At 34.6% G+C, this 23,540-nt stretch overlaps 2 protein-coding genes and 1 long non-coding RNA gene across 4 annotated transcripts; 2 read left to right on the top strand and 1 right to left on the bottom strand.

The window, feature by feature from the left end:
- Positions 1 to 11,909: 11,909 nt before the first annotated feature.
- LOC114180687 lies at positions 11,910 to 13,936 on the bottom strand. The gene is made up of 5 exons (XM_028066990.1): positions 13,906 to 13,936; positions 13,515 to 13,755; positions 13,111 to 13,391; positions 12,863 to 12,924; positions 11,910 to 12,260 (listed from the first exon to the last, which is right to left on the bottom strand). Exons 1-5 carry the CDS (start codon positions 13,934 to 13,936, stop codon positions 11,910 to 11,912), a joined length of 966 nt encoding a protein of 321 aa, XP_027922791.1.
- A 3,315-nt stretch (positions 13,937 to 17,251) lies between these two features.
- LOC114181272 (5'-3' exonuclease) lies at positions 17,252 to 20,875 on the top strand. Of its 2 annotated transcripts, none has more exons than XM_028067680.1 (6): positions 17,252 to 17,644; positions 18,586 to 18,738; positions 18,976 to 19,210; positions 19,542 to 19,764; positions 19,928 to 20,082; positions 20,398 to 20,875. In XM_028067680.1, exons 1-5 carry the CDS (start codon positions 17,333 to 17,335, stop codon positions 20,070 to 20,072), a joined length of 1,068 nt encoding a protein of 355 aa, XP_027923481.1. In that variant the 5' UTR covers positions 17,252 to 17,332; the 3' UTR covers positions 20,073 to 20,082; positions 20,398 to 20,875. The 2 variants fall into 2 exon arrangements, with proteins under 2 accessions (XP_027923481.1, XP_027923482.1); XM_028067681.1 differs by lacking the exon at positions 20,398 to 20,875 and adding an exon at positions 20,175 to 20,184.
- Positions 20,876 to 21,443: 568 nt separating this feature from the next.
- Positions 21,444 to 23,288, top strand: LOC114181273. Its single transcript, XR_003603784.1, has 2 exons — positions 21,444 to 21,610; positions 22,880 to 23,288. It is a non-coding gene; the product is annotated as an uncharacterized LOC114181273 (long non-coding RNA).
- The last annotated feature ends 252 nt before the right edge of the window (positions 23,289 to 23,540 follow it).

A 23,540-nucleotide genomic window follows, 5' to 3' on the forward strand; every position in this document is an offset into this window, starting at 1 on the left:
TCAGAGAGTACAGAGTTTGGGATATGAAAGTTTACATTATACCAAACATATTCATACAAAAACAAGAGGCACCATAGCAGTGGCGGAACTTAAACACAAATTTTAGGGGGGCCAAATTATATTTGTTATATATAAATTATTTTTTTTAATTAAAAATTTTCAGTTTTTTAGATATTTTTTTTATTCAAAATAAACACTCATGACAATAGAATCCAAACAATATGACAATAAATATATATGAAAGAGTAACATAAAATTTATCATCAATAATAATATATTAAAAATGAGTTACCTTATATGTATTACCAAATTGGAAGACGTGATCACCTTCTAAAGCATTTTCAAATTCTTTATATGTAATTTTAGGAACCTTAGAGAGTTGTTTTTCGTTTTTTCTAAGTTTTGGATTCTCATAAAGTTTCTCAATTTTAGATAACGTAGATGCATTTTTTTCATCTTCATCACAACTCTTTCTCTTGAAAAAAAAAGAATCAATTCTTTTACTCTTTTCCATAATTTTTCTAATATAAATTTGTCACCTCTCACCTATTTACAAAAAGATAAAATTATGAATATTCCAAATTAAATCTTAAAAGCAAGACTTAATATTTTAAGAAAACTAATAATTGATTATCTTCCCTTACCTTATAGTAGAGTATTAATCTTGCTCTCAATTACACAACTTCAAAGTCTAAAATAACTTTAGCTACATAAATAAGAGTTTGATAAACAATTAGAGCATGATTTTATGATCTCTAAGAGATTGAGATATGCCTAGAGCATAGAAAAGTCTCATATAAGAAGAAAATATATTGCTTCGAAAAAAAAAAGGATAAAAAATGAACTTATTCAAAAGAAGAAATTCTTCGGTCCAAAATGTTCCTTAACTCTTCAATCTTGCCGTAGTACAATTTGATTTTGAAAATAATAAAGAATTGATGGTAAAAATTGAGATGGAAATAAAAAAGAAAAAGAGATGGAGACATAAAAAGGATAGAAGCGAAATGAAAAATTATAAAAAAATATAATAGAGAGAAAAATGTGATTTTTAAATTTTAAAAAAACTTTTTCAAACTAAATTAATATAAATAAAGTAATAATATATAAATATATTTTTTCAAAATATATAAAAAATAAAATAAAATAAAAATCATTAAAATTAATATAAATATAATAAAAATATATAAATATTATTTTTTTAAATATGTAAAAAATAAAGTAAAAAAAAATCAATGGGGGAGCCATGGCTCCCCTCTGTCATGTCTATGTTCCGCCAGTGCACCATAGTGCCTAAAACAAGGTGCAATAGTTCAAAGTAGCACAAGGTCTTGTCTAGGACAAGAGAAACATAGACTAATAAAACTTCTTCAGTTGTGGGCTCCATAGCGAGCCCTATACTCGTCCATGACCATCAAGCTGCATCATCCCTATGGTCATTACCACTACCAGGAGTCCTCACATCTGCTCACATCTGCTCACATCAATAAAATTGATGATCATCGCAATGGAGAAAACCACACACAAACATACAAGCAAACGAAAGGGTAAGCTAGTGTAAAAGATTCTTATATCATAACACTCAACATGCAAGTTCATAGTCAAGCATAAATAACAAACATCCACACATGAGGTACTAAACCATTTAAGACTCCAAGACTTGACTATCCGGATACGTATAATGAGGCATCACCATGAGACCCGTGGGATTACGTCCTAGTAGAGAGGCACCACTACGAGGCCTTCGTGGAATTACGTCCTTACATGAGGCACCACCACGAGGCCTTCATGGAATTACGTCCTAGCCTTGAGGCACCACCACAATACCCTCGTGGAATTACGTCCTTATGTTGAGGCATCACCATGAACTCTCACCCCGAGGTTCATGGAATTAAGTCCAATAGATGAGGCACCACCATGGACTCTCACTAGGAGGGTCCATGGGATTACGTCCATTAGATGAGGCACCACCATGAGCTCTCACTACAAGAGTCATGGAATTACGTCCTACTCATACTTTGCACATGTTTCACCAATCAATTAGGAAGTTCCCATAAATACCAATATCATGTCGATATGTATATGTATATAAACAACCAATCATACAACTCATACTTCCTAATTCATACACAATAAAGCAACATCTTGTTCTCATCTCAACCTCATACAGTAATCATGGCATCATCCATCAAACTTTTCTAGTAAAGCATTTAAGTCAGGCAAGCAAGCAACCACATCATTGAGCTCAAGCGAGCCTCTTCTCGCTTAGGCGAGGGCTCGAGCAGTGGAACAGTGGCTTCTGCGATTTCTCGCTTAGGCTAGCCCTCCTCGCCTGAGCGAGGCCACCCCTCGCCCAAAGGTGAGGTTCCTCGCCTAGGCTACAACTGCAACGACATGCCTCAAGCTCCCACGCGTTCTCGCTTAGGCGAGCCTCTCTCGCCTGAGCAAGATAGTTCCTCGCTCAAAACAAGAACTCTCCGCCTGAGCGAGAGTTTGAGTGCGAACCTGGGCCTGTTCCTGCAGGTCTCACCTAGGCAAGACAGACTCGCTTGGGCGAGAACATCAAATCTCGTCACTGTTCTCCCTGCAACAGCCATACATGCACACCTAAACCGCATAACCAAACATTCCACATGTTCACATTAGCATACAATCCATACAAACATGAAGTAAGGTTGAAAGCAGGTAGATTTATGGAAAAGACTAAAGGCCCTGGCTTCCCTTACTTGGAAATAGCTAGAAAAATGGGCTCCGACACCGGACAATTGAGCACAGTAGCTTTGAGAGCATATTCAAGAGCTGAAAATAGTAGAACAGTTTTAAAACAAGCTCACCCTAACAAAACCCTAGTTGGAAATCATGAAGAGTAGACTGAATGGAAGAGTACAAGTTGAAAACGACTTACGTGGAACAAGAGGGCGGGATTGAGCTAACTTGACGAGAACCAAGGGCTAACCCTAGCAAAGCCTTCTGTGAGGAAAATAGAGTGTTTGACAAAGGAGATGTTTGCAAGTGAGTGCAGAATGGGGGACCCTGACTGCTTTAGGGGCCTTGGCACCCTATGGGCCAACCTTTAGGCCCATCTGCTTAGGATAGGCCCTTAAAAATAAGGCAAAAAATAAACATGCCTTACATATGCATAAACTAATTCGTATAATGTTTTTTTTATATGATTTTAAAATTTTCAAGTATTAATTTTAACTTATACAAAATTTTATTTCATTTTATGTTTTAATTTTTCTTTTCTCTTAGAAGTTTTCATGAAAAAATTATTAAAACATATCAATAACTAATGTATATTCATAATGAAAAAGTGACAAATTGTTAGGCATAGATTATTCGACTGAGAAACTCTAATCTCATTAGTCTATTCATAACAATCTAACTTGCTTTTAATAAGACGATCCTATCATAGTAAATAATACACAGTTTTAAAGTAAGAAAAAGGCTTAATTATCATTTTGGTCCCTTAATTTGTTGGGTTGGTTCATTTTGGTCCCCTTATTATTTTTTGGTTCAATTTGGTCCTCTAATTCTTTAAAAGGTTCAAATTGGTCCCTGTCGTTAAGTCAACTTTAACACCATCTCCGTACATGTCATGTGTCATTTTGTGGAATTTTCAATTTTTTTAATTTTTTTTTAATTTAAAAAAAAATTAAACTGCCACGTGTCACCTAATGGTTGTGACACGTGTCAATTTGAGATTTTTTTATTTTAAAAAATGTACTGCCACGTGGCAGGTCACGATTGTGCCACGTGTCAAGCTAACATTGGTTGTTTTCAATTTAGTCTCTCTATTTACAATTTTTATTCAATTTAGTCCCCCAATTTTTAAAAATGATTCAATTTTGTCCTCTCCAATTTGAGTCCAAATTAGTAATTAAGCTTAATTACAATTTATATATTCATGGCTTCTCAAGTGTGGGAAGACATATCCATGGACTTCATCACCCACTTACCCCTTCTTGTGGCAAATCAGTCATTTGGGTGGTGGTCAATCGCCTCACGAAGTATGCCCACTTCATTAGTCTCCCCCCTTGATTAACTGCATCCATAATTGCTCCCATATTTTTCTGATGAAATACATTGATTGCATGGCATGCCCCGCACCATTGTTAGTGACCATGATTGTTTTTTGTAAGCATATTTTGGCAAGAGATTTTCAAACTCAATGGTACGAAATTGAATTACAGTAGCTCCACTGGCCTCATTGCTTAGCCTTGGCAGAATATTGGTATAACACCAGTTTTCATTCTTCCCTCAAATTTACCCCATTTGAAGTTTTGTATGGGTGTAAACCTCTGAGCATGCACATATACCTTGCTGGTTCTGCAACAATCGTTGGCGTTGATGAACTCTTGATGCAAAGAAAACTTACCATGCGAGTAGTGCATGAAAACCTCGCCAAGGCTCAAAGAATGTGGTCATTGGCCAATAATCACCGACAAGATTGCATATTTCATGCAGGGGAGTGGGTGTATGTGCGCTTACAACCATGGGTGGTGCGACAAACCTTCATCCAAAGAAGGCCTTTTCCGAAGCTTGCTCCTCGTTTCTATGGTCCTTTTTTGATCTTGCGGTCTGTGGGAAAAGTCGCATACAAGCTAGGCCTACCACAGTTGCCCGAGTCCATCGTGTTTTTCATGTCTCCAAGCTTCGCCCCTGTCATGGTCAACTACCATTCAAAGTTTCTCCCCTACCTGCTGCTATAACATCTCAGCGTGTTCTTCTCACTCCATGACAAATTTTGGGCTTTCACACTATTAAAGGAGCAGATAGCCCACACTCCCAAGTGCTTGTACATTGGGATGGTACTTCAGAGATTGACGCAAGCTGGGAATCAACAAAAGTTATCCAAAAGGCTTATCCAGATTTGGACCTTGAGGACAAGGTCCTTCTTGAAGGGCATGGTATTGATACAAATCCAAAATTGGGCCAGGAGATAAGTAAAGAGATTGAGCCCAATCATCATAAGGAACCCTAAATGGATAGGCTGAAACGTGAAAAAAAGAAACCAATGTGGCTTAGAGGATATAAATTATAATTTGTTTTCGCTTATCTTCCATTATGTTTTGAATTCAGTTTTATATGTGTCATGTGATCCGTGTACCACGATAACAACTTTAGTATGTTATTTGTATCGAAACAGTGAATGCAAATGGCAAGAGAATTAAAATTCTAAATTTCCTTCTTTCTTGTGGGGTTTGCTCTTACTCGAAAAGAGCTTTTTAACCATCCCTATTAGCTCATCATAAGTTCTCCACATTAAAGACACAATAATTCAGTTTTCATTTTTTATGATAATTTAAATAGCAATAAACATTAACTTAGGACTTTCTATTGTACATTTTGACGTATCAAACAAAACCATTATGATATTGTATGTTAAATTTCGTGTTTTTAGTTCAAGAAAAGAAGTGTAAGGCCCACTTTTTCTACCCTAATTTAAAATAGGTTGCCCCATGTGACTTAGGCCTAAGGGCTGGTCCAAAGGGAAAAACAGACCCTAACTCTGCCCTAACCCTAACCCTCTTACTCACTTTCAGAATCTGCCACTTTGTTCTAAGAGCTGTAGTCGTTACTCTGCTAGGGTTTGCTTTCTCGTCTCGGACCAGTTCGCTCGAAGCTCGTTTCTACTCAACGTAAGTTGCCCATCAACTCATATTCTCCCTTTCTTAGTGTAATCTCGAGTGTTATCAGTTAGAGTTTTCATAGTGAACCCAATCTTAAGATTTGTTCCACTGTTTTCCAATTCTAAGCCTTTTCCTAGAGCTGTTGTGCATCGTGGTTGGTGTCGGAGTACTGTACTAGCGTATTCTAGGTAAGGGAAGCTAGGGATTTTTGTTCAAGTCTGTTTCTTGCATGTTTTACCACTGTTTTATGATTTGTACGAGTATGGTGCCTTTGCAAAATATTAAATGCATGTATGCTGCTGTTTGGGGTGTGGTTGGATGGCTGTGCAGGGTGATCAGTGATGAGACCTGACGATCTCGCCCAGGCGACCATGCCTCGCCCAGGCGAGACTTGCAGAGACACACCCAGACTCGCGCTCGAGCTCTCGCTCTGGCGGAGAGCTTTCATTTGAGTGAGACACCATCTCGCTCAGGCGAGAGAGGCTCGCTTAGACACGTGGGGGTTTGAGGTTTGTTGTTGTAGGCGTAGCTCAGGCGAGGAAGCCTTTCTTTTTATGGCGAGGGGCATGCTCGCCCAGACGAGTAGCGGCTCGCTTAAGCGAGAATCCGTGAGCCTCGTAGGGTTTCCCTAATGACAGTCTCGCCTAAGCAAGATCTTGTGGCTTGAGCGTGTTGGTATCGCGCAGCGGAATGACTAAACAATGGTCAAAAATCAAGAGGGGGTGAATTGGATTTTTAAAAATCTTGACAGTTTTTAAAAAATTTTCTCAAAATTTAATTAATTAACTTAAAATAATAGTTACTTTAAATGCAAGTGCAGATAAATAAGGAGTTTAAGGGAAGAAGATGCACACTGATATTTATACTGGTTCAGATCAAAAGACCCTACGTCCAGTTGCTAATATTTTAAACAAAGAGATTAACTCAATCACTATAATAATCAAATTACAACAGATTATATAAGAGTAAAGCTTAGAAAACACCTCTCTTAAACAACCACAAGAGATGAACAGAACTCCCCCTGAATCTCACAAAGGATGACCAGCTTTCCTAGCAACAACACAACACTCAATCTTCTAAGAACTCACTTAGAAAAAAGTTATCACTCACTCACACTAAGTTTTTCAAAGCTTTCTTTAAGAATCTCACAGAGCAACACTTTGCAGTCACAGCCAAAGAACTCTGAATCTTAAAAGGTATGTTTGAAGTTGAACTGCAGTTCCTTAAATAGAGTTTTCGAAAAATAGGTTAAAAATTGAGCCGTTATGTTCCAACTGCCAAGGATAATCGATTATCACTAAGGATAATCGATTATTCCAGTAGGTTTCCTGAAAAGAAAATTTTGAACAGGATAATCGATTATTTCAGGAGATAATCGATTATTCCAGTAGGTTTTCGAAAAATACAAGTTCTGCACAGATAATCGATTATCAATAGTGATAATCGATTATCACTGTAGTTTTTCTAAAAATAAGAAACCTTCTAGAAAGACGATTGCCATGCTGCTGATTCTAAGTTTAATTAAACTATTCTACAATACACTTATTTTATTTTACAAGATAACATTTGCATAATTAAACACTTTGTCTTCATTAGTGGTTGATCATCATTCAAAATCACTCGACTTCTTTCTTTTTGCCAACAATTTCCCCCTTTTTGATGATGATCAAAAATATGTTTAAGGACTTGTTGCTACCTGCAATTTATAGACTTTGCAAAGAGAATGATTAAAATAAAATAATGTGTCTTTATCATTTAAACTTATTCTCCCCCTTTTTTGATCATATGAGAAAAGGGTAGAGCTCCCTCTAAATGAAATTATGCTTGAGGGCATACAGCAGGAGATAAAATACTTAATCATTTATTGATTCAGAAATTAAAAGAGACTACAAGCAGTGGTAAAACATATGTTAGAAATCCTCCCCCTAAAATTCTGCACTCATGTCATCATCATGAGTGAATTCCTCATCAAACCTATGTTCTAAATGGGAAATTCTAGTATCAATCCCCCTAATTAGCCCGACAACTTCTTCATGACGAGAGTTAGACAGAAGAAATAATTCTTCTAGTCGTTTGTTCATGTTGGCTATGTTGTCTTCTATAGAGAAAGATGAGCCAGCACCACTTGAAGAGCCAACATTTTATGTAGCAGGAGGTATGGGATCAGTAGGAGGAAGTTCTTCATCTTCAGCGTCATAGTTGGGCATATCATCTCTATGGACATAGGTATCACAAAGAGGAACAAGCTTTAGCTGTTTGAGAGAACTTTCAACAATTTCATTTGCATGTAGGGTACTTTGACAAAGCTCCCCGGTGGTGTCAACTCCCTTGTATTCACAAATCCTTGAAATTAAGAGGGAATATGGGAGAGGATATTGTGGGTACCTCTTTGCTTTGAGCATAGTGTCAAGGATTAAGCTAGACCATTTTATCGGAACACGATTTAGAATCGCATACATGATGAGAAGGTCAGCTTCTGAGCACTAAGCATGATTGGTTCCTCTAGGACACAAAATCCAGACAATTAAGTAATGAATGAGTCTTTCATCCATTTTTAGTCCTCCAGCCAATAATTGTCTCCCAACATCCTGTGCTGGATTGCGTAAGAAAGATTGATAGGCCAGGATTCGGTTGAAGCCATCAATCCCATTGAGAATTGATTCCGCAGCATCATTGAAGGGAAATTTCGCCACATTTTCCCAAATATCATTATCGATGATGATGTCCACTCCTTTCACCTTTGATAAAGCAACTTCATCTCTGATCTTGAGATTGTAGTAGAAAACTCGTACAAGATCAGGATAGTAGTTTCCATGCATTTCCACAAATGGTCTGATGCCTTGAGAATTAAAGAGAGCAGGAAACTCAAAACCTGCAGTTGTGAATTTTCGAGTAGTGATGTATTTGGGAGAGATGAGTTCTTTGTTTTTCCAAATCTGAACGAATTCATCCCTTCGATCTTCATCAGAGATCCAACCTTCAATGGATGCTGATCTGATAGAAGGTTGAGTTGGACGTGGAGCAGTTCGTCTACGTGTTGGGATCTTTCTACGAGATGATTCTGCCATGCCACTGATTGTAAGAGCAAAGGATGACACTGAAGGGTTCTTTAGGTTTCTTTTTAAAAGAAAAAGAGGGCAAATGATGAGAGGAGTTCGTTTCTGCATGAATAGTTGAAATTTGGACTCGTAATTTATAAAGAGTAGGCTCCCAACGGCTAAAATGCGAAAATCAAAGCAAATCTAGCCGTTACAACGGCTATTTTTTCGAAAATTTTTACATAACGTCGTGCAATAATCGATTATCCTGAGTGATAATCGATTAATGTTTCATAATATGAATTCTAGAAATGATTGGTGTGAGCAAATAATCGATTATTGTAAGTAATAATCGATTATTCCAGAACGATTTTGAGTATTTTGATCAGGGTCATGATAATCGATTATTCTGCTTAATAATCGATTATTCCAGGAATTTAGAACTTATTTTGGGAGAAGATAATCGATTATCATGAGTGATAATCGATTATTGAGCGTTGTTTTACGAAAATATGAAAAATGAAGGTTATTGCTCTTTCAAGAGACTTCTAATATTCCTAAATCTCTCCTAAGCTCATAAAATCTGTCTTTGGCTAAAGGCTTTGTAAAGATGTCTGCCAATTGATGCTTGGTGTCTACATAGTCTATCACACAATTGCCTTTACTTATGTGATCCCTTAAGAAGTGGTGTCTAATTTCTATGTGTTTTGTCCTAGAATGCATTATGGGATTCTTAGTTAAGTTTATGGCACTAGTATTGTCATATTTTAGAGGTATATGATTTAGATAGATATTGTAATCCTTTAATTGTTGCTTCATCCATAGGATTTGGGCACAACAATTGCCAGCAACAATGTATTCGGCCTCTGTAGTTGACAAAGCCACACAGGCTTATTTTTTGGAGTGCCAAGAAACTAATGAGCTTCCTAAGAGGTGACAAGTACCACTGGTACTTTTTCTTTCTATTTTACAGCCACCATAATCAGCATCAGAGTACCCTATTAAACTAAGTGATGCCCTAGAAGGATACCAAAGTCCAAAAGATATAGTTCCTTTAAGATATTTTAAGATTCTTTTTACTGCTATAAGATGTGATTCCTTAGGATTAGCTTGATATCTAGCACAAACGCATACAAATTGCATAATATCAGGTCTACTTGCAGTAAGATATAAAAGAGATCCTATCATACCTCTAAACATGGTTTGATTTACCTCAATACCTGATTCATCTTTATCCAAATAACAAGAAGTTGCCATAGGAGTACTTGCTGCTTTAGCATTATCCATTTCAAATTTTTTAAGTATTTCCTTACAATATTTAGATTGAGATATGAATGTCCCTTCATCCATTTGTTTAATTTGCAAACCAAGGAAGAAGTTTAATTCTCCCATCATTGACATTTCCAACTCACCCTGCATTATGCTTGCAAAACCTTCACATAGAGATTTATCAGTTGATCCAAAAATTATATCGTCAACATACACTTGAACCAATAAAATGTGTTTACCTACTCTTTTAATAAACAAAGTTGAGTCTATTTTACCTCTTTCAAAATCATTTTCGAGCAAAAATGTGCTTAAGCGTTCATACCAAGATCTAGGTGCTTGTTTTAAACTGTAAAGTGCCTTTTTCAATTTATAAATATGATTTGGAAATTTGTAATCCTCAAAACCAGGAGGTTGTTCAACGTACACATCTTCTTTGATAAAACCATTTAGAAAGCACTTTTGACATCCATTTGATATAATTTAAATTTCATAATAGAGGCATAAGCAAGAAGTAAGCGTATAACTTCTAACCTTGCAACAGGGGCGTATGTTTCATCATAGTCTATACCTTCTTCTTGTCGATATCCCTTTGCCACAAGCCTAGCTTTGTTCTTAGTAATATTTCCATCTTCATCCATCTGATTTCTGAAAACCAATCTTGTTCCAATCACTTGAAGTGATTAATTTCTTGGAATCAACTCCCATACTTTATTTCTTTCAAATTGATTGAGCTCCTCTTGCATTGCAATGCACCATTGATCATCTTGAAGAGCTTCTTGAACATTTTTTGGTTCAATCTGCGAAACAAAAGCAACATTCATACATAAATTATTCATATTTCTAGTGATTACCCCTTTTGAAATATCACCAATGATGTTGTCTAGAGATAGTCCTCTTGGTGACTTCCAGCATTTTTCAAGATCTTCAGATTGATAAGGTGGATTCTTATTTAAATACATCTCATCAAGGGCCTCCTGCATATATTCTTCATCACCTGTAATTTGCTTATTTGACTCAAGAGGGTTCACCTCAAGGTCTACAACTTCATCAAAGACAACATGCATGGATTCTTCAACATTCAAAGTTCTTCGATTAAAGACTCTATATGCTTTACTAGTAAGAGAATATCCTAGAAATATTGCCTCATCAACTTTAGAATCAAATTTTCCTAAATTTTCTTTTCCATTATTTAAAACAAAACACGTGCATCCAAAAATTTTAAGATGAGCAATATTTGGCTTTCTACCTTTAAATAATTCATAAGGAGTAATTTTTAAAATAGGCCTAATAAGCATTCTATTTAAAACATAACATGCAGTACTCACAGCATCAGCCCAAAAATATTTAGGAACATTATATTCATTTAGCATTGTTCTAGTTAGTTCCTCTAAGGATCTATTTTTCTTCTCTACAACTCCATTCTGTTGAGGTGTCCTAGGTGTAGAGAAATTATGCAAAATTCCATTTTTATCACAAAAATTTTCAAAAGACTCATTTTGAAATTCCCCACCATGATCACTTCTTATAATCTTAATTTTCAAATCTTTTTCATTTTGAACTAATTTTGCAAATTTTTTAAATGCTTTGAAGGCTTCACTTTTTAAAGTAAGAAAGAAGGTCCAAGTAAACCTAGAGTAGTCATCCACAATAACAAGAGCATAATAATTTCCTCCATAACTCTTAATCCTAGAGGGACCAAATAAATCCATATGCAAAAGCTCTAAAGGCTTTGAAGTAGATAAAATATTTTTTGAATGAAAGGATGATCTTACTTGTTTTCCTTTTTGACAAGCAGCGCATATTTTATCTTTTTCAAATTTTATTTTTGGTAAACCAATTACTAAATCCTTAGAAATCAACTTATTCAACTGTTTCATGTGAATATGAGCAGCCCTTTTATGCCACAACCAAGGATTTTCTTCTTTTGCAACGAGACATGTTATATCACTAGATAATGCACAATCAAGATCAATTAAATAGATATGTTGTGTCTCATATCTTTTAAAGCAATTTCCTTAGAATCCTTTTGGTGGATAGTGTAGTAATCACTTTCAAAGATAACTTTGAGACCTTTGTCGCATAGTTGACTAATACTGAGAAGATTGTGCTTCAGTCCTTCTACAAGTAGCACATCCTTGATCTCCAAGGTATCCCCTCCACCAACATCTCCAATTCCAATTATTTTCCCTTTGTTGTTATCTCCATATGTAACAAATCCTTGATCCTTTCTTTTGAGATTCTTGATCTTCCTTTTATCACCCGTCATGTGTCTTGAGCATCCACTGTCAAGGTACCACATTGATTTTCTAGCTTTGGAAGTTAACTACAAAATAAGAAAAAATAATTTCTTTAGGTCACCATTAACTTTATTGGGTCCTTGGGGTTAGAGAGATATAAGAATTATCTAGCAATAGGCATCCAAGTATACTTTCCATTTGGAACATCATAGTGTTTAATATTGCATTTATTTGATGTATGCCCCTTTTTCATGCAATAAAAACAAGTAGCTAAACAAGTATTTCTATAATGAGCAGTTCCTTTTTCTACCCACACTCTGCGAGTCCTTTTAATTTTATTTTTAGGAACATATTTGTTTCTTCTTAGATTCTTTTTCTCAAAAACATGTTTTTCAAAAGATTTATTTTCTAAAGCATCTTTAAGTTGTTTTTCTAAAATCATTAACTCAAACATATGGCTTTTGCAAGATTCACATTCAACTGCCTCAATTTCTCTATTTTTTAAACTTAAGATTTTATTTTTCAAAACATTTTCTTCTTCAAGAGATTTTTCAAGATTGTCTTGTAATTCTTTAAAATCCTTTTTTAATTTTTTGTGAGCAATATCTAGTTTATTGGATTTAGCAAGCAATTCTTGAAAAGCATCATAAAGAGAATCATAATCATTTTCATTGTCAGAGGAGCTTACCTCACTGTCAGAGTGATCACTATTGGCCATTAAGCAAAGGTTTGCTTCTTCCTCATCGGATCCTTCAGAGTTGGATGAACTTGAGGCATTATCTTCCCACGCTATGTATGCCTTTTTCTTATAATATTTCTTGCTTTTCTTTTCATCAATCCTTTTTGAATTTGGGCAGTCTGCTTTTACATGACCAGTTTCTCCACATCCATAGCATTTAAAGTTTGAAGAGCTTCCTTGATTCTCCTTCTTATTACTCTTGAATTGATTTATTCCTTTGGACTTCATGAACTTTGTGAACTTCTTTATCATGAGACTGAGATTCTCATCATCATCAGAATCTTCTTCCTCTTTTTGCTTCTTGCCTTTTATAACCTCAGTTTTGAATGCAATATTCTTCTTTCTTCCTTGATCTTCTTCATCATTCAGTCTTCCCAACTCAAGCTCGTGCTCTCTCAGTTTTCCAAACAGAGCCGCCATGGTCATTGTTGCAAGATTTTGTGACTCCGTGATAGTCGTCACCTTTGGCTGCCAAGTCCTATTCAAAGATTTAAGAATTTTTATGTTAAGTTCATCAGTATCAAATGTTTTACCTAGCCCATTGAGATGGTTGACAATGTGTGTGAACCGCTTCTGCACATCGTAGATGGTTTCTCCCTACTGTATTCGAAACATCTCATATTCTTGTATCAAGGAGTTCTTTCTAGCCCGTTTAACATCGTCAGTTCCTTCATGAGTCACTCGAAGGATTTCCCACATCTCGCGTGCACTGGTGCAGACAGAAATTCTGTAGAACTCATCAAGAGTTAGAGCAGATGATATAATGTTTCTGGCTTTAACGTCATATTGAGCTCGCCTGTTTTCATCAGCAGTCCATTGAGCAAAAGGCTTTGGTTCTTGCACTTCATTAACAACATTAACAGGCACAAATGGTCCATTCAAAACAGCATCCTAAATACCCCTATCAACTGATTCTAAAAATATTTGCATTTTGACTTTCCAAAAAGGATAGTTTTCACCCGTGAAAAGTGGAGGTCTATTGATAGACGCACCTTCAGCAAAAGTTTGATTTGACCCTACCATTTTCGAAGAATTTGAATAACTATCAAAGCAAGCTCTGATACCAATTGTTGGTATCGCGCAGCGGAATGACTAAACAATGGTCAAAAATCAAGAGGGAGGGGGGGTGAATTGGATTTTTAAAAATCTTGACAATTTTTAAAAATTTTTCTCAAAATTTAATTAATTAACTTAAAATAATAGTTACTTTAAATGCAAGTGCAGATAAATAAGGAGTTTAAGGGAAGAAGATGCACACTGATATTTATATTGGTTCAGATCAAAAGACCATACGTCCAGTTGCTAATCTCTTAAACAAAGAGATTAACTCAATCACTATAATAATCAAATTACAACAGATTATATAAGAGTAAAGATTAGAAAACACCTCTCTTGAACAACCACAAGAGATGAACAGAACTCCCCCTGAATCTCACAGAGGATGACCAGCTTTCCTAGCAACAGTACAACACTCAATCTTCTAAGAACTCACTTAGAAAAAGTTATCACTCACTCACACTAGGTTTTTCAAAGCTTTCTTTAAAAATCTCACAGAGCAACACTTTGCAGTCACAGCCAAAGAACTCTGAATCTTAAAAGGTATGTTTGAAGTTGAACTGCAGTTCCTTAAATAGAGTTTTCGAAAAATAGGTTAAAAATTGAGTCGTTATGTTCCAACTGCCAAAGATAATCGATTATCACTAAGGATAATCGATTATTCCAGTAGGTTTTCGAAATTTAAGTTTAAAAACTGAATCGTTATGTTCCAACTGCCAAGGATAATCGATTATCACTAAGGATAATCGATTATTCCAATAGGTTTCCTGAAAAGCAAATTTTGAATAGGATAATCGATTATTCCAGTAGGTTTTTGAAAAATACAAGTTCTGCACAGATAATCGATTATCAATAGTGATAATCGATTATCACTGTAGTTTTTCTAAAAATAAGAAACCTTTTAGAAAGACGATTGCCATGCTGCTGATTCTAAGTTTAATTAAACTATTCTACAATACACTTATTTTATTTTACAAGATAACATTTGCATAATTAAACACTTTGTCTTCATTAGTGCTTGATCATCATTCAAAATCACTCGACTTCCTTCTTTTTGCCAACAAGACTGGCACAAGATTTCTTTATACAACTGTACCTTTTATGTTGTTGGGGCTTTAATTGTATGTTTGGCTTGCTATGCTTTGCCTTGGGTATGAACTATATGAATTGAGTGACCTTGTATGAGATAGAGGGAATTATGATTCATGAGTTTTAATATGAGGTGAGCATGTTGTTTGTATGGGATGATTCATGGAATTTGAAATGATGGGTTGGTATGGCCTTAACATGAGATATGAGAGAATGTGGATCAATGAATGTGGCATGGTGCTGGTAGGAAATACACTCCTACATTTGTATTTGTGAAGGATGAGTGGGATGGATTCAATATGAAATACAAGTGAGAATGGAATTGTGAAGGTTGTCATGATATATAAGTGTATATATATATATATATATATATATATGTATGTACTTGTGCATGTTAAATAGTATTGGTTTGTTTATGATTGGTCCGTGTCAGTGTGTAATTCCCTAGAGCCTCTAGGTGAGACTTTCGGGGTCACACTTCAGCGGTCGGGATTCCATGGCCCTTGTTAGTGGGTGTTCATGGTGGTGCCCCATCTATATGGTCTGGTAAGGATTCAAGGTAAGGTTGCATCCTGACACTCTAAGGAGTCAGTTAGTCTCACTTAGAGCGGACTGACTCTTGTGGTGAGAGTAGCAGGAGGCCTGAAACTCATTAAGGGCTAACCTTGTATGTGAGGGAATTGATTCATTGTAACACTTGTAACACATAACTCGGGGGTGAGCAGAGGTATCCACCACAAGTGCAAGCATCCGCTGAATCTGACCAGATTGTATGTATCTGGATAAGTCGAGTCAAGTCTTAGTGTGTTGGTTTGAGAGTCATAGCGTGTTTGGGTGTTTTGTGTGTTGATGACTGTGAAAGCGTATCAGATTGCTTGATGAAATTATTTTATGCTCTAGCTTACCCTACTTTTATTGTTGTGTGTTCTGCTGTGTGGTACTCTCTTTTGCGATGATCATCAACTTGTTGATGTGAGCAGATGCGAGGAACACTCGTGGTCAACAGGGAGGTGATGGTTCCGCTGCTTAGTCTTTGGATTGGCTTCTGTCTTTGGGCTCTTCATTTAGGGCTAAGGCCCATGTATTATTTTCTTTGTAGATTGGTTTAAGTCTTTATCACTCTTTTGCTTACTTGGTACTTGGCATCGTGGTGTGCCGCTTTTATTCGTCCTTTAAGTTTGGGATATTTGTATGAGTGACGTCATAATCTTTTATTCTCGCTTCTTATATTATTCAGCGTGACATGTCCTTTATTTTGCTTTATTAAATAAATGGGGTGTTACAAGAAGCTTAACCTCTTTATACGTAGCGAGCTCGGTATTACAATAATAATATCAATGATTACAAATGTTTTTTTTTTCATGTTTTTTCAGTTAATATTGAAGTGGGAATATGTCAAACAATATAAACCACTCAAATAATATCATAAAACACATTTGAAATGTCAAATAAATTTAGAAAAACGAATTAATTTTAATTTTCACAAGACAGAAAAAACATATTTAATTATAATATCAAGTAAAAAATTACCAACCTATATTAAAAAGATTTGCTTGCTTATCTTCAATAATCTTATTTAATTTGCTTACATAATATTAGTTATTGTAAAATTATTGCTTTTTACTTTTTTTTTGTTTTTAATCCTTTTTATTTTAAAAATCAGCACTTGCAATTTTCTTTATATGTTGAACAAAACTTAAAATGTTATTTGTCTATCTTAAATAATATTGGAGACTAAAAATAATAATTTGAAATTTTGAAGAAATAGAAAAAAAAACATCAAAGAAACACATTTTAATTAAACAAAACTAAAATTCAAATATTTTATAAAACCTAAAAATAATTGTTTTAATTTTTTAAATTAAAACTCTCTAATTTTTATAAAGATTAAAAACATATTAAAGTTTCAGTATAAAATTTTAAGCAAAAGTTTACTCATAACAAGTATATATTTTCAATTAATTTTTGAAGATAAAAATAAAGTTTTAAATGATTCAAACACATTTATTTTTATTTTTTGATAAATATGAATATACGTTATTCTTAATATAACAAAAACAATTACAATTTAATTCACAAAATTAATTTTATTTAAAATTTATTATAATTAACATTAATTTAGTTTTTTTCTTAATGATTTGTTGATTCATTTTTCACATCACATGTGTGCTTATTTATCATATTCTACAAACATAATCCATTTTCTAACTTCCCACATTGCTCGAAGCGAGTGTCGGGAGGGTAACCACGATGTTCATACAATAAGAGAGAAAGATGCAAACGTTACAAATGAGTCTGTTGACACACCCTTACGTTCAGCCTCGTTTCCCTTGCAAGCGCTACCCGACCTTCTCCGCATCCTGCAGAACCCAAAAGGCAGCAACAACCAAAACAGAGAAGGTGCTTTTCACTGAGTCATTTGATCAAACACGTTGCGCGCAGCCTCTCTCTGGAAAGAGGAAGAGGGTGTTCTTTTTGGACGTTAACCCGCTCTGTTACGAAGGAAGCAAGCCCAGCTTGCACTCCTTTGGCCGCTGGCTCTCTCTGTTTCTCTCTCAAGTCAGCCTCACTGACCCCGTCATTGCTGTAATCTCTCTAACTCTATTTGTTTGTGAACGAATGAATTTGGTAGTGGGTTCTCTTGTTAGAATTTCAAACTAACCTTTACTACACCAGTCCTTGTTATGGTCAAATGGGATGAAACACCCTTTTTAAGTATTAAAAGTCATCTTTTTAGAGAATATTGGAGATGCTGATACAAGCTTGTAGGAGTTGTTAGATAGTTAGCTGCTGTTACTAATCTTTCTTTTACAGTGGTTTAGCTTTCTGTAATTACTGTCTTTTATTAGTTTTCTGTTATAATTGTGAGTAATTCATTTTAATTTATGTATAACTTAATTTTAATTTATGAATAGAGGTATTTAATTTTTTTTTTTCTTTTTCTTGTAAAAATAGTTAGGAAGAAGTTTGTCTGAATATATATAGATTATCAAGGTAAAGTTCAAGTTGTAGTTTTTTGTAGAGAGAATGAGTATTTTCTGAAGTAAGTCCTTTTTGAGCTGAGTACGACTACGGCAAGCAGCAAAACTTTCACATTCCAATTGTAATATGAGAACTTATATTAGTTCTTGATGTCATATTAGTTCTCTGTTAATTATGCATGAAGTCCCTGGACTTCAAGGACTAATTTATGGAAATCTCACTTAAGCCTGATGCACTTTCTTCGAATATGCATTTTTTGGTAAAATTTTCGTGGATTACGACAAATTTGATGGTTAGTGGATACTGAGAGTGCCCGTATGTAGTTTCAATAATTTAATTTGTTGATGGAATGAATACTTACAGTGCATACATGTAATTTCCATAGTTCAGTGACTCCAAACCATTTACTGCTGCATGGGCATTTCTTTTGAATCCTCAGCCAGAATATTTTTATGCTGTAAAAATAAAAGTTTCATTCGGTATTGTATTTCCTTTTTCCTTTTATGTTCTTTTCTCTCCCTTAAGGCATTGAAATGATTGAGCAGGTTATTGATGGAGAAGGAGGCAGCGAGCATCGCAGAAAGTTGCTACCTTCATATAAAGCACATAGGAAAAAGTTCACGAGACACATGTCAAGCGGCCATGTTGGGAGGTCACACCAAGTCATAAATGATGTTCTTGGAAAATGCAACGTGCCTGTGAGTTGCTCTGTACCATTGCTATTATTCCATTCCCCTTCGAAATTTTAGGTGTACTTGTATATAATTTTAATTTCTGACTAGTATCGTACTTCATTTCTTAGAATGTATGTTTATGTTTTTCAGTCACGTTAGAATTATATGTACATATTATTCTCATAAATGTATGCAAAAGTGAAAAGGTCGTTTTTTTTATTCAATCATATCATTCATTAGTGACAAGATGAAACCGTGCAGGTTGTAAAAGTTGATGGTCATGAAGCTGATGATGTTGTAGCTACTCTAGCTGGAAAAGTTGTCAATAAAGGGTTTCGAGTGGTCATTGGCTCCCCTGATAAGGATTTTAAGCAACTTATATCTGAAGATGTGCAAATAGTTATGCCTTTGCCAGAGTTACAAAGGTGGTCCTTCTACACCCTGAGGCACTACAGGGATCAGTATAATTGTGACCCAGAATCTGATCTGAGCTTTAGTGAGTATAACATACATTACAGTTTATTTCTGTTTGAAACGTTCGTCATCTACATTTTAACAGCAGTATCCGTTTTCAATATATAAAATAATGTGAGGCTGAGCCAATGTACAAATCTGTTGTTTTAAAAATTATTTGATTTGGTGGGCTTTAATGGGCTTTTCAACTTTCCAATAGAAGTTTGTAGCATGAAGAACTAGAACGTGGTTGCAGAGTTAAAATTCAACGCAGTAGAATTTTTCTGACCCTTTTTAAAGTTGTTTTACTTGATGGCTAAACGGTGATGCCATTATGACTAACATTTTGGTTTATGTACGCTGTGATTGTGTAGGATGTATTGTAGGTGATGAAGTAGACGGCGTTCCTGGTATCCAGCATCTGGTCCCTAGTTTTGGTCGGAAGACTGCTCTGAAACTTATTAAAAAACATGGTTCCTTGGAAGCTTTATTAAATGCGGCTGCAATAAGGACTGTAGGCAGACCATATGCACAGGATGCCCTTAAAAATCATGCTGATTACCTTCGGAGAAACTATGAAGTTCTTGCCTTGAAAAGGTGTGTTGATTTTGTTTGTAAAACTTCATTCACATCTGTATCTGTGGATTTGTTTTTTCAGTTTGTGTTCATTTACTTGTACAACATACTTCATGGAAATAAATTATATATAGGTGCTGGTATCCTCCTTCTTTTAGTAACTATGGATCACAACTTCTGACAGGGATGTAAATATCCAACTTTATGACGAGTGGTTGGTTAAGAGAGATAATCAAAATGATAAAACTGCACTATCTTCCTTCTTCAAATATTTGGAAGAAAGTAAGGAGCTCACTTACAATGGCAGACATATCATTTACAATGGTTGAACACTTACAGGTAACTAGTACAAAACATCTATCTTTCACATTCTTGTCGTTTCAATTTTTTGGTCAGAGAAATCTGCTTATCACAGGAAACATTTGGTTAAGGATGCTGTCATTATTTTACCAATATAAAAATTATAGCTTAGAAACTATGGTTGTCCTTATATTAGTGATTTTTAAGCATAGAATATTCTGCTTACTTTTCATATACGAATTGTTACTCTTCTCATTAATCCCTTAATAAAATAATACTAACTTGGCTGTTTTCCTTCATTATGATGCTGGAAATTTTTAGTGTATTGAATTTTGACGTGAGTTTGCATTCTAGGATGCTGTCAGTATCATTTTTGGTCACTATAACATGGAAGCTTCTACAGCTGTGTCATCGGCATTCACACACTGCAGATAAAGTCTTGCGTACCAACACCTTAACACAATATCTAGATGTTACGCTGATGAACTAGCATGGTAAAATTTTCCTTGAGCATGAGTAGTTATGTGATAACTTGGGATTTGAAGATTCATGTGCAATAACCCCAGGTTTAAGATGTCAAAATAAGTTGAATCCATTGGACCAACTCATTTAATTTGAAACGAGTTGGGTTATATTACATGAGTCAATCTTTCAATCCACATAATTTGCCAATCCAGTGGATCAAGGACAGGTTGAGTTCATTAGATTGAGCCTTCGGGTTGGACTTTTTGTTGTGTTGTAATGAATTGTTTAGTTAAATAGTTTTATTAGATATTTGTAATGCTTTGTGGATTATTATGAACTTACATTATTTCATGGCTTAATTACCTTATTCCTTTTGATCTTAGTATTTATTTGATCCATTTAATCTTATTATTAATAAAAGATTAATCAACTCTCAATTTCTAAAAGTGCAACAATCTAATTATTTTTGTTCAATTAGTAAAATCATTAATAAACAAATATTGATAGTTTCAATTGGGTAATGTAATTATGACGAATGTATAGTGACTATAAAACTAGTGATATCAATTTTAACAGAGTCATCGCATTTTGAAAATTTTAAAATCTCTATTGAACCTTCAAAGAGTCACATTGTTTCATTTTACAATTAAGTGAATAGATTAAATATTTCATCAATAGAGATATCAAATTAAAAAAAATAATTAATAGGATAAAAATTATAATTAAGTATTATTTTATTGCATACAGACTTTAAGTTGGAAAATTCAATGTGCATGTGTTGATTTTAATGATGATATAGAGGTATATTTATATATTTAGAAATATTTACCATTCATCCTATTATTTAGGAGGTAGTAGGTATGATAAAGCAAGATGGAACAAAATTAGAGGGGCTTTCTTCCTGTATCTCCAATTTTTCATCCTACACCCCAAACTTTATTGTGATGCCAAATATATAAAAGTAATTTTTGTTTATCAAATGTATTCACTGCGGAAGGTGCTATATTTATTGATCCTGGCACCCCAAGTCACTTTCAAAAGCAACTCCGATGACGTTTTCTCTCTTCAACTTCAGATTTCTTCTTCTTTCAACAAAGTTTTGGTGCGTTTCTTCCTTCATTTTCGTTCATCTTTGTTTGTTTGGAATTAAGTATCAGTTCATAGATAGGTACGTATTCAATTCGTTCTTCTTCACTTATACACACGGTTCTTTTTTGAATTTTCCGGATTGGGTTTTATGTTTATTATATTTTGCATGTATCGGATTTCAAAATCTGGTTTGAAAAAGTATTCACCAGATCTTGAAAGTCATATGAAAAAAATGTTTCAGTAACTACCGGATTTCAAAATCCGGTTGACAAAGCATCAGATTTTGAAATTCAATTTAGGAAAGCATCAAATTTCGAAATCCAATTAAGTAATTTACGAAATTTAGGAGTGTACTGGATATTAAAATTCGGTTTAGGGACTCATTGGATTTCAAAATTTGGTTTAGGAAGCCACCAAATTTCGAAATTCGGTTTAAAAACTCATTGGATTTCGAAATTTGGTTAAGGATTCTACCGGATTTCGAAATCCAGTTAAATCTTCTCTCGAATTTTGAAATTTGGTATTGTACTTCCTCAGATTTCAAAATTCGGTTCAGTCTTCTCTTGGATTTTGAATTCAAGTATTATATGCTCCCATATTTTGAAATTCAATATGTTTTTATTTTTTTATTTTTTTAAATCTATATTGCTTGTTTTGTTTAATGCTTTTAGATTGACTTGATTAGATTGATGAATCAATTGATGAAGAGCATTATTTATAGCCTGGATGGCTCAACGTGGGTTACAACAATGACAATTTTTTTTTTTTTTATGTTAATGGTTTATATTCAAAGTAGACTAATCGAACAAACAATATTTAGATCCACTTTACAGAACAACCCAAGTTTTTTCCATAGTGGTTTGTGTTGTAGTGATTTTCTCTATGTGTTGCAACTTTAATTATTTGGCATGTGATATGTCAGGTTAAAATTAAAAGCACTGCACCTGATGAGTAATAGGCTTTAGTCAATGTCATCACATGATATCAACATTACAGACACAGTTGATATACACATTGTACGATGAATGCCAATCAGGCTTTATTTCACTTTACCACGTGAACCCACTATAATGCAGGGGTAAAGAATTTTTTTTTTACTATAAAGTAACCAAGCCGTTTATAAATTATTATGTCGTTTAGTTCACAACCATAACTGCTTATTACGAAAACAAGGATGGTAATCCATCACGAAAATAACATTCACAATAGTTTTTTTATTGCTGTCAACTACGAAGGTCGCATAAATTGTGCTTTTTATGTGTCGACTACTATGAATTTACAGATGTTGAAGGAAGAAATTGCACGCTATTGTTGCTGCAGTCATGGAAAAAGAGTCAAAGATGTATGGTTTCACAAGCTTGTGTTAGGACATTGGGACTAGTATGAAATAATTAAGCTCCTTACGGATGATGATGTTCGCGACATGGTTGCCTTTTTCCTTCCACTCCCACATGATCTCCCAATGAAGCTTTCAGTGACCCTACATCCTCCTGAAGTGACAATTTGGATGCAACAAACCCAGTTGCTGCCAATAATGTCGATGACTAAAGCTTAGTTCGTTATGTGTTTAGGGAAGTCTCAATAGTATGTTTAGTAATCTTTATGATTAGTAGTTAATTTCCATTAATGACTTCAGTGTGTTTAATGTAACAAAGTATTTGTGTTTAATTGAACTTTTCTTTAAGTACTAAGTACCTATTTTTCGATGACATTATCTACGGTTTAATATTTATTATCGTATTTGAAACTTATGTCATTGGTTTAATTCCATAAAACACTATAGAATTGAGTTTAAATAAAATATTTATCCCATCATTAAGACTACAAATAAAATTGACAAAGTCATTCACTTTACTTCATTTTCCACCCTTTTTTACTACTGAGGACCTATTGTATGGTTAATTTATCTTCACATGAATAAACTTTTTTGGTATTCACAAATT

Source organism: Vigna unguiculata, chromosome 4 (genome assembly GCF_004118075.2).
Source record: "Vigna unguiculata cultivar IT97K-499-35 chromosome 4, ASM411807v1, whole genome shotgun sequence".
Classification (NCBI taxonomy): Eukaryota; Viridiplantae; Streptophyta; class Magnoliopsida; order Fabales; family Fabaceae; genus Vigna; species Vigna unguiculata.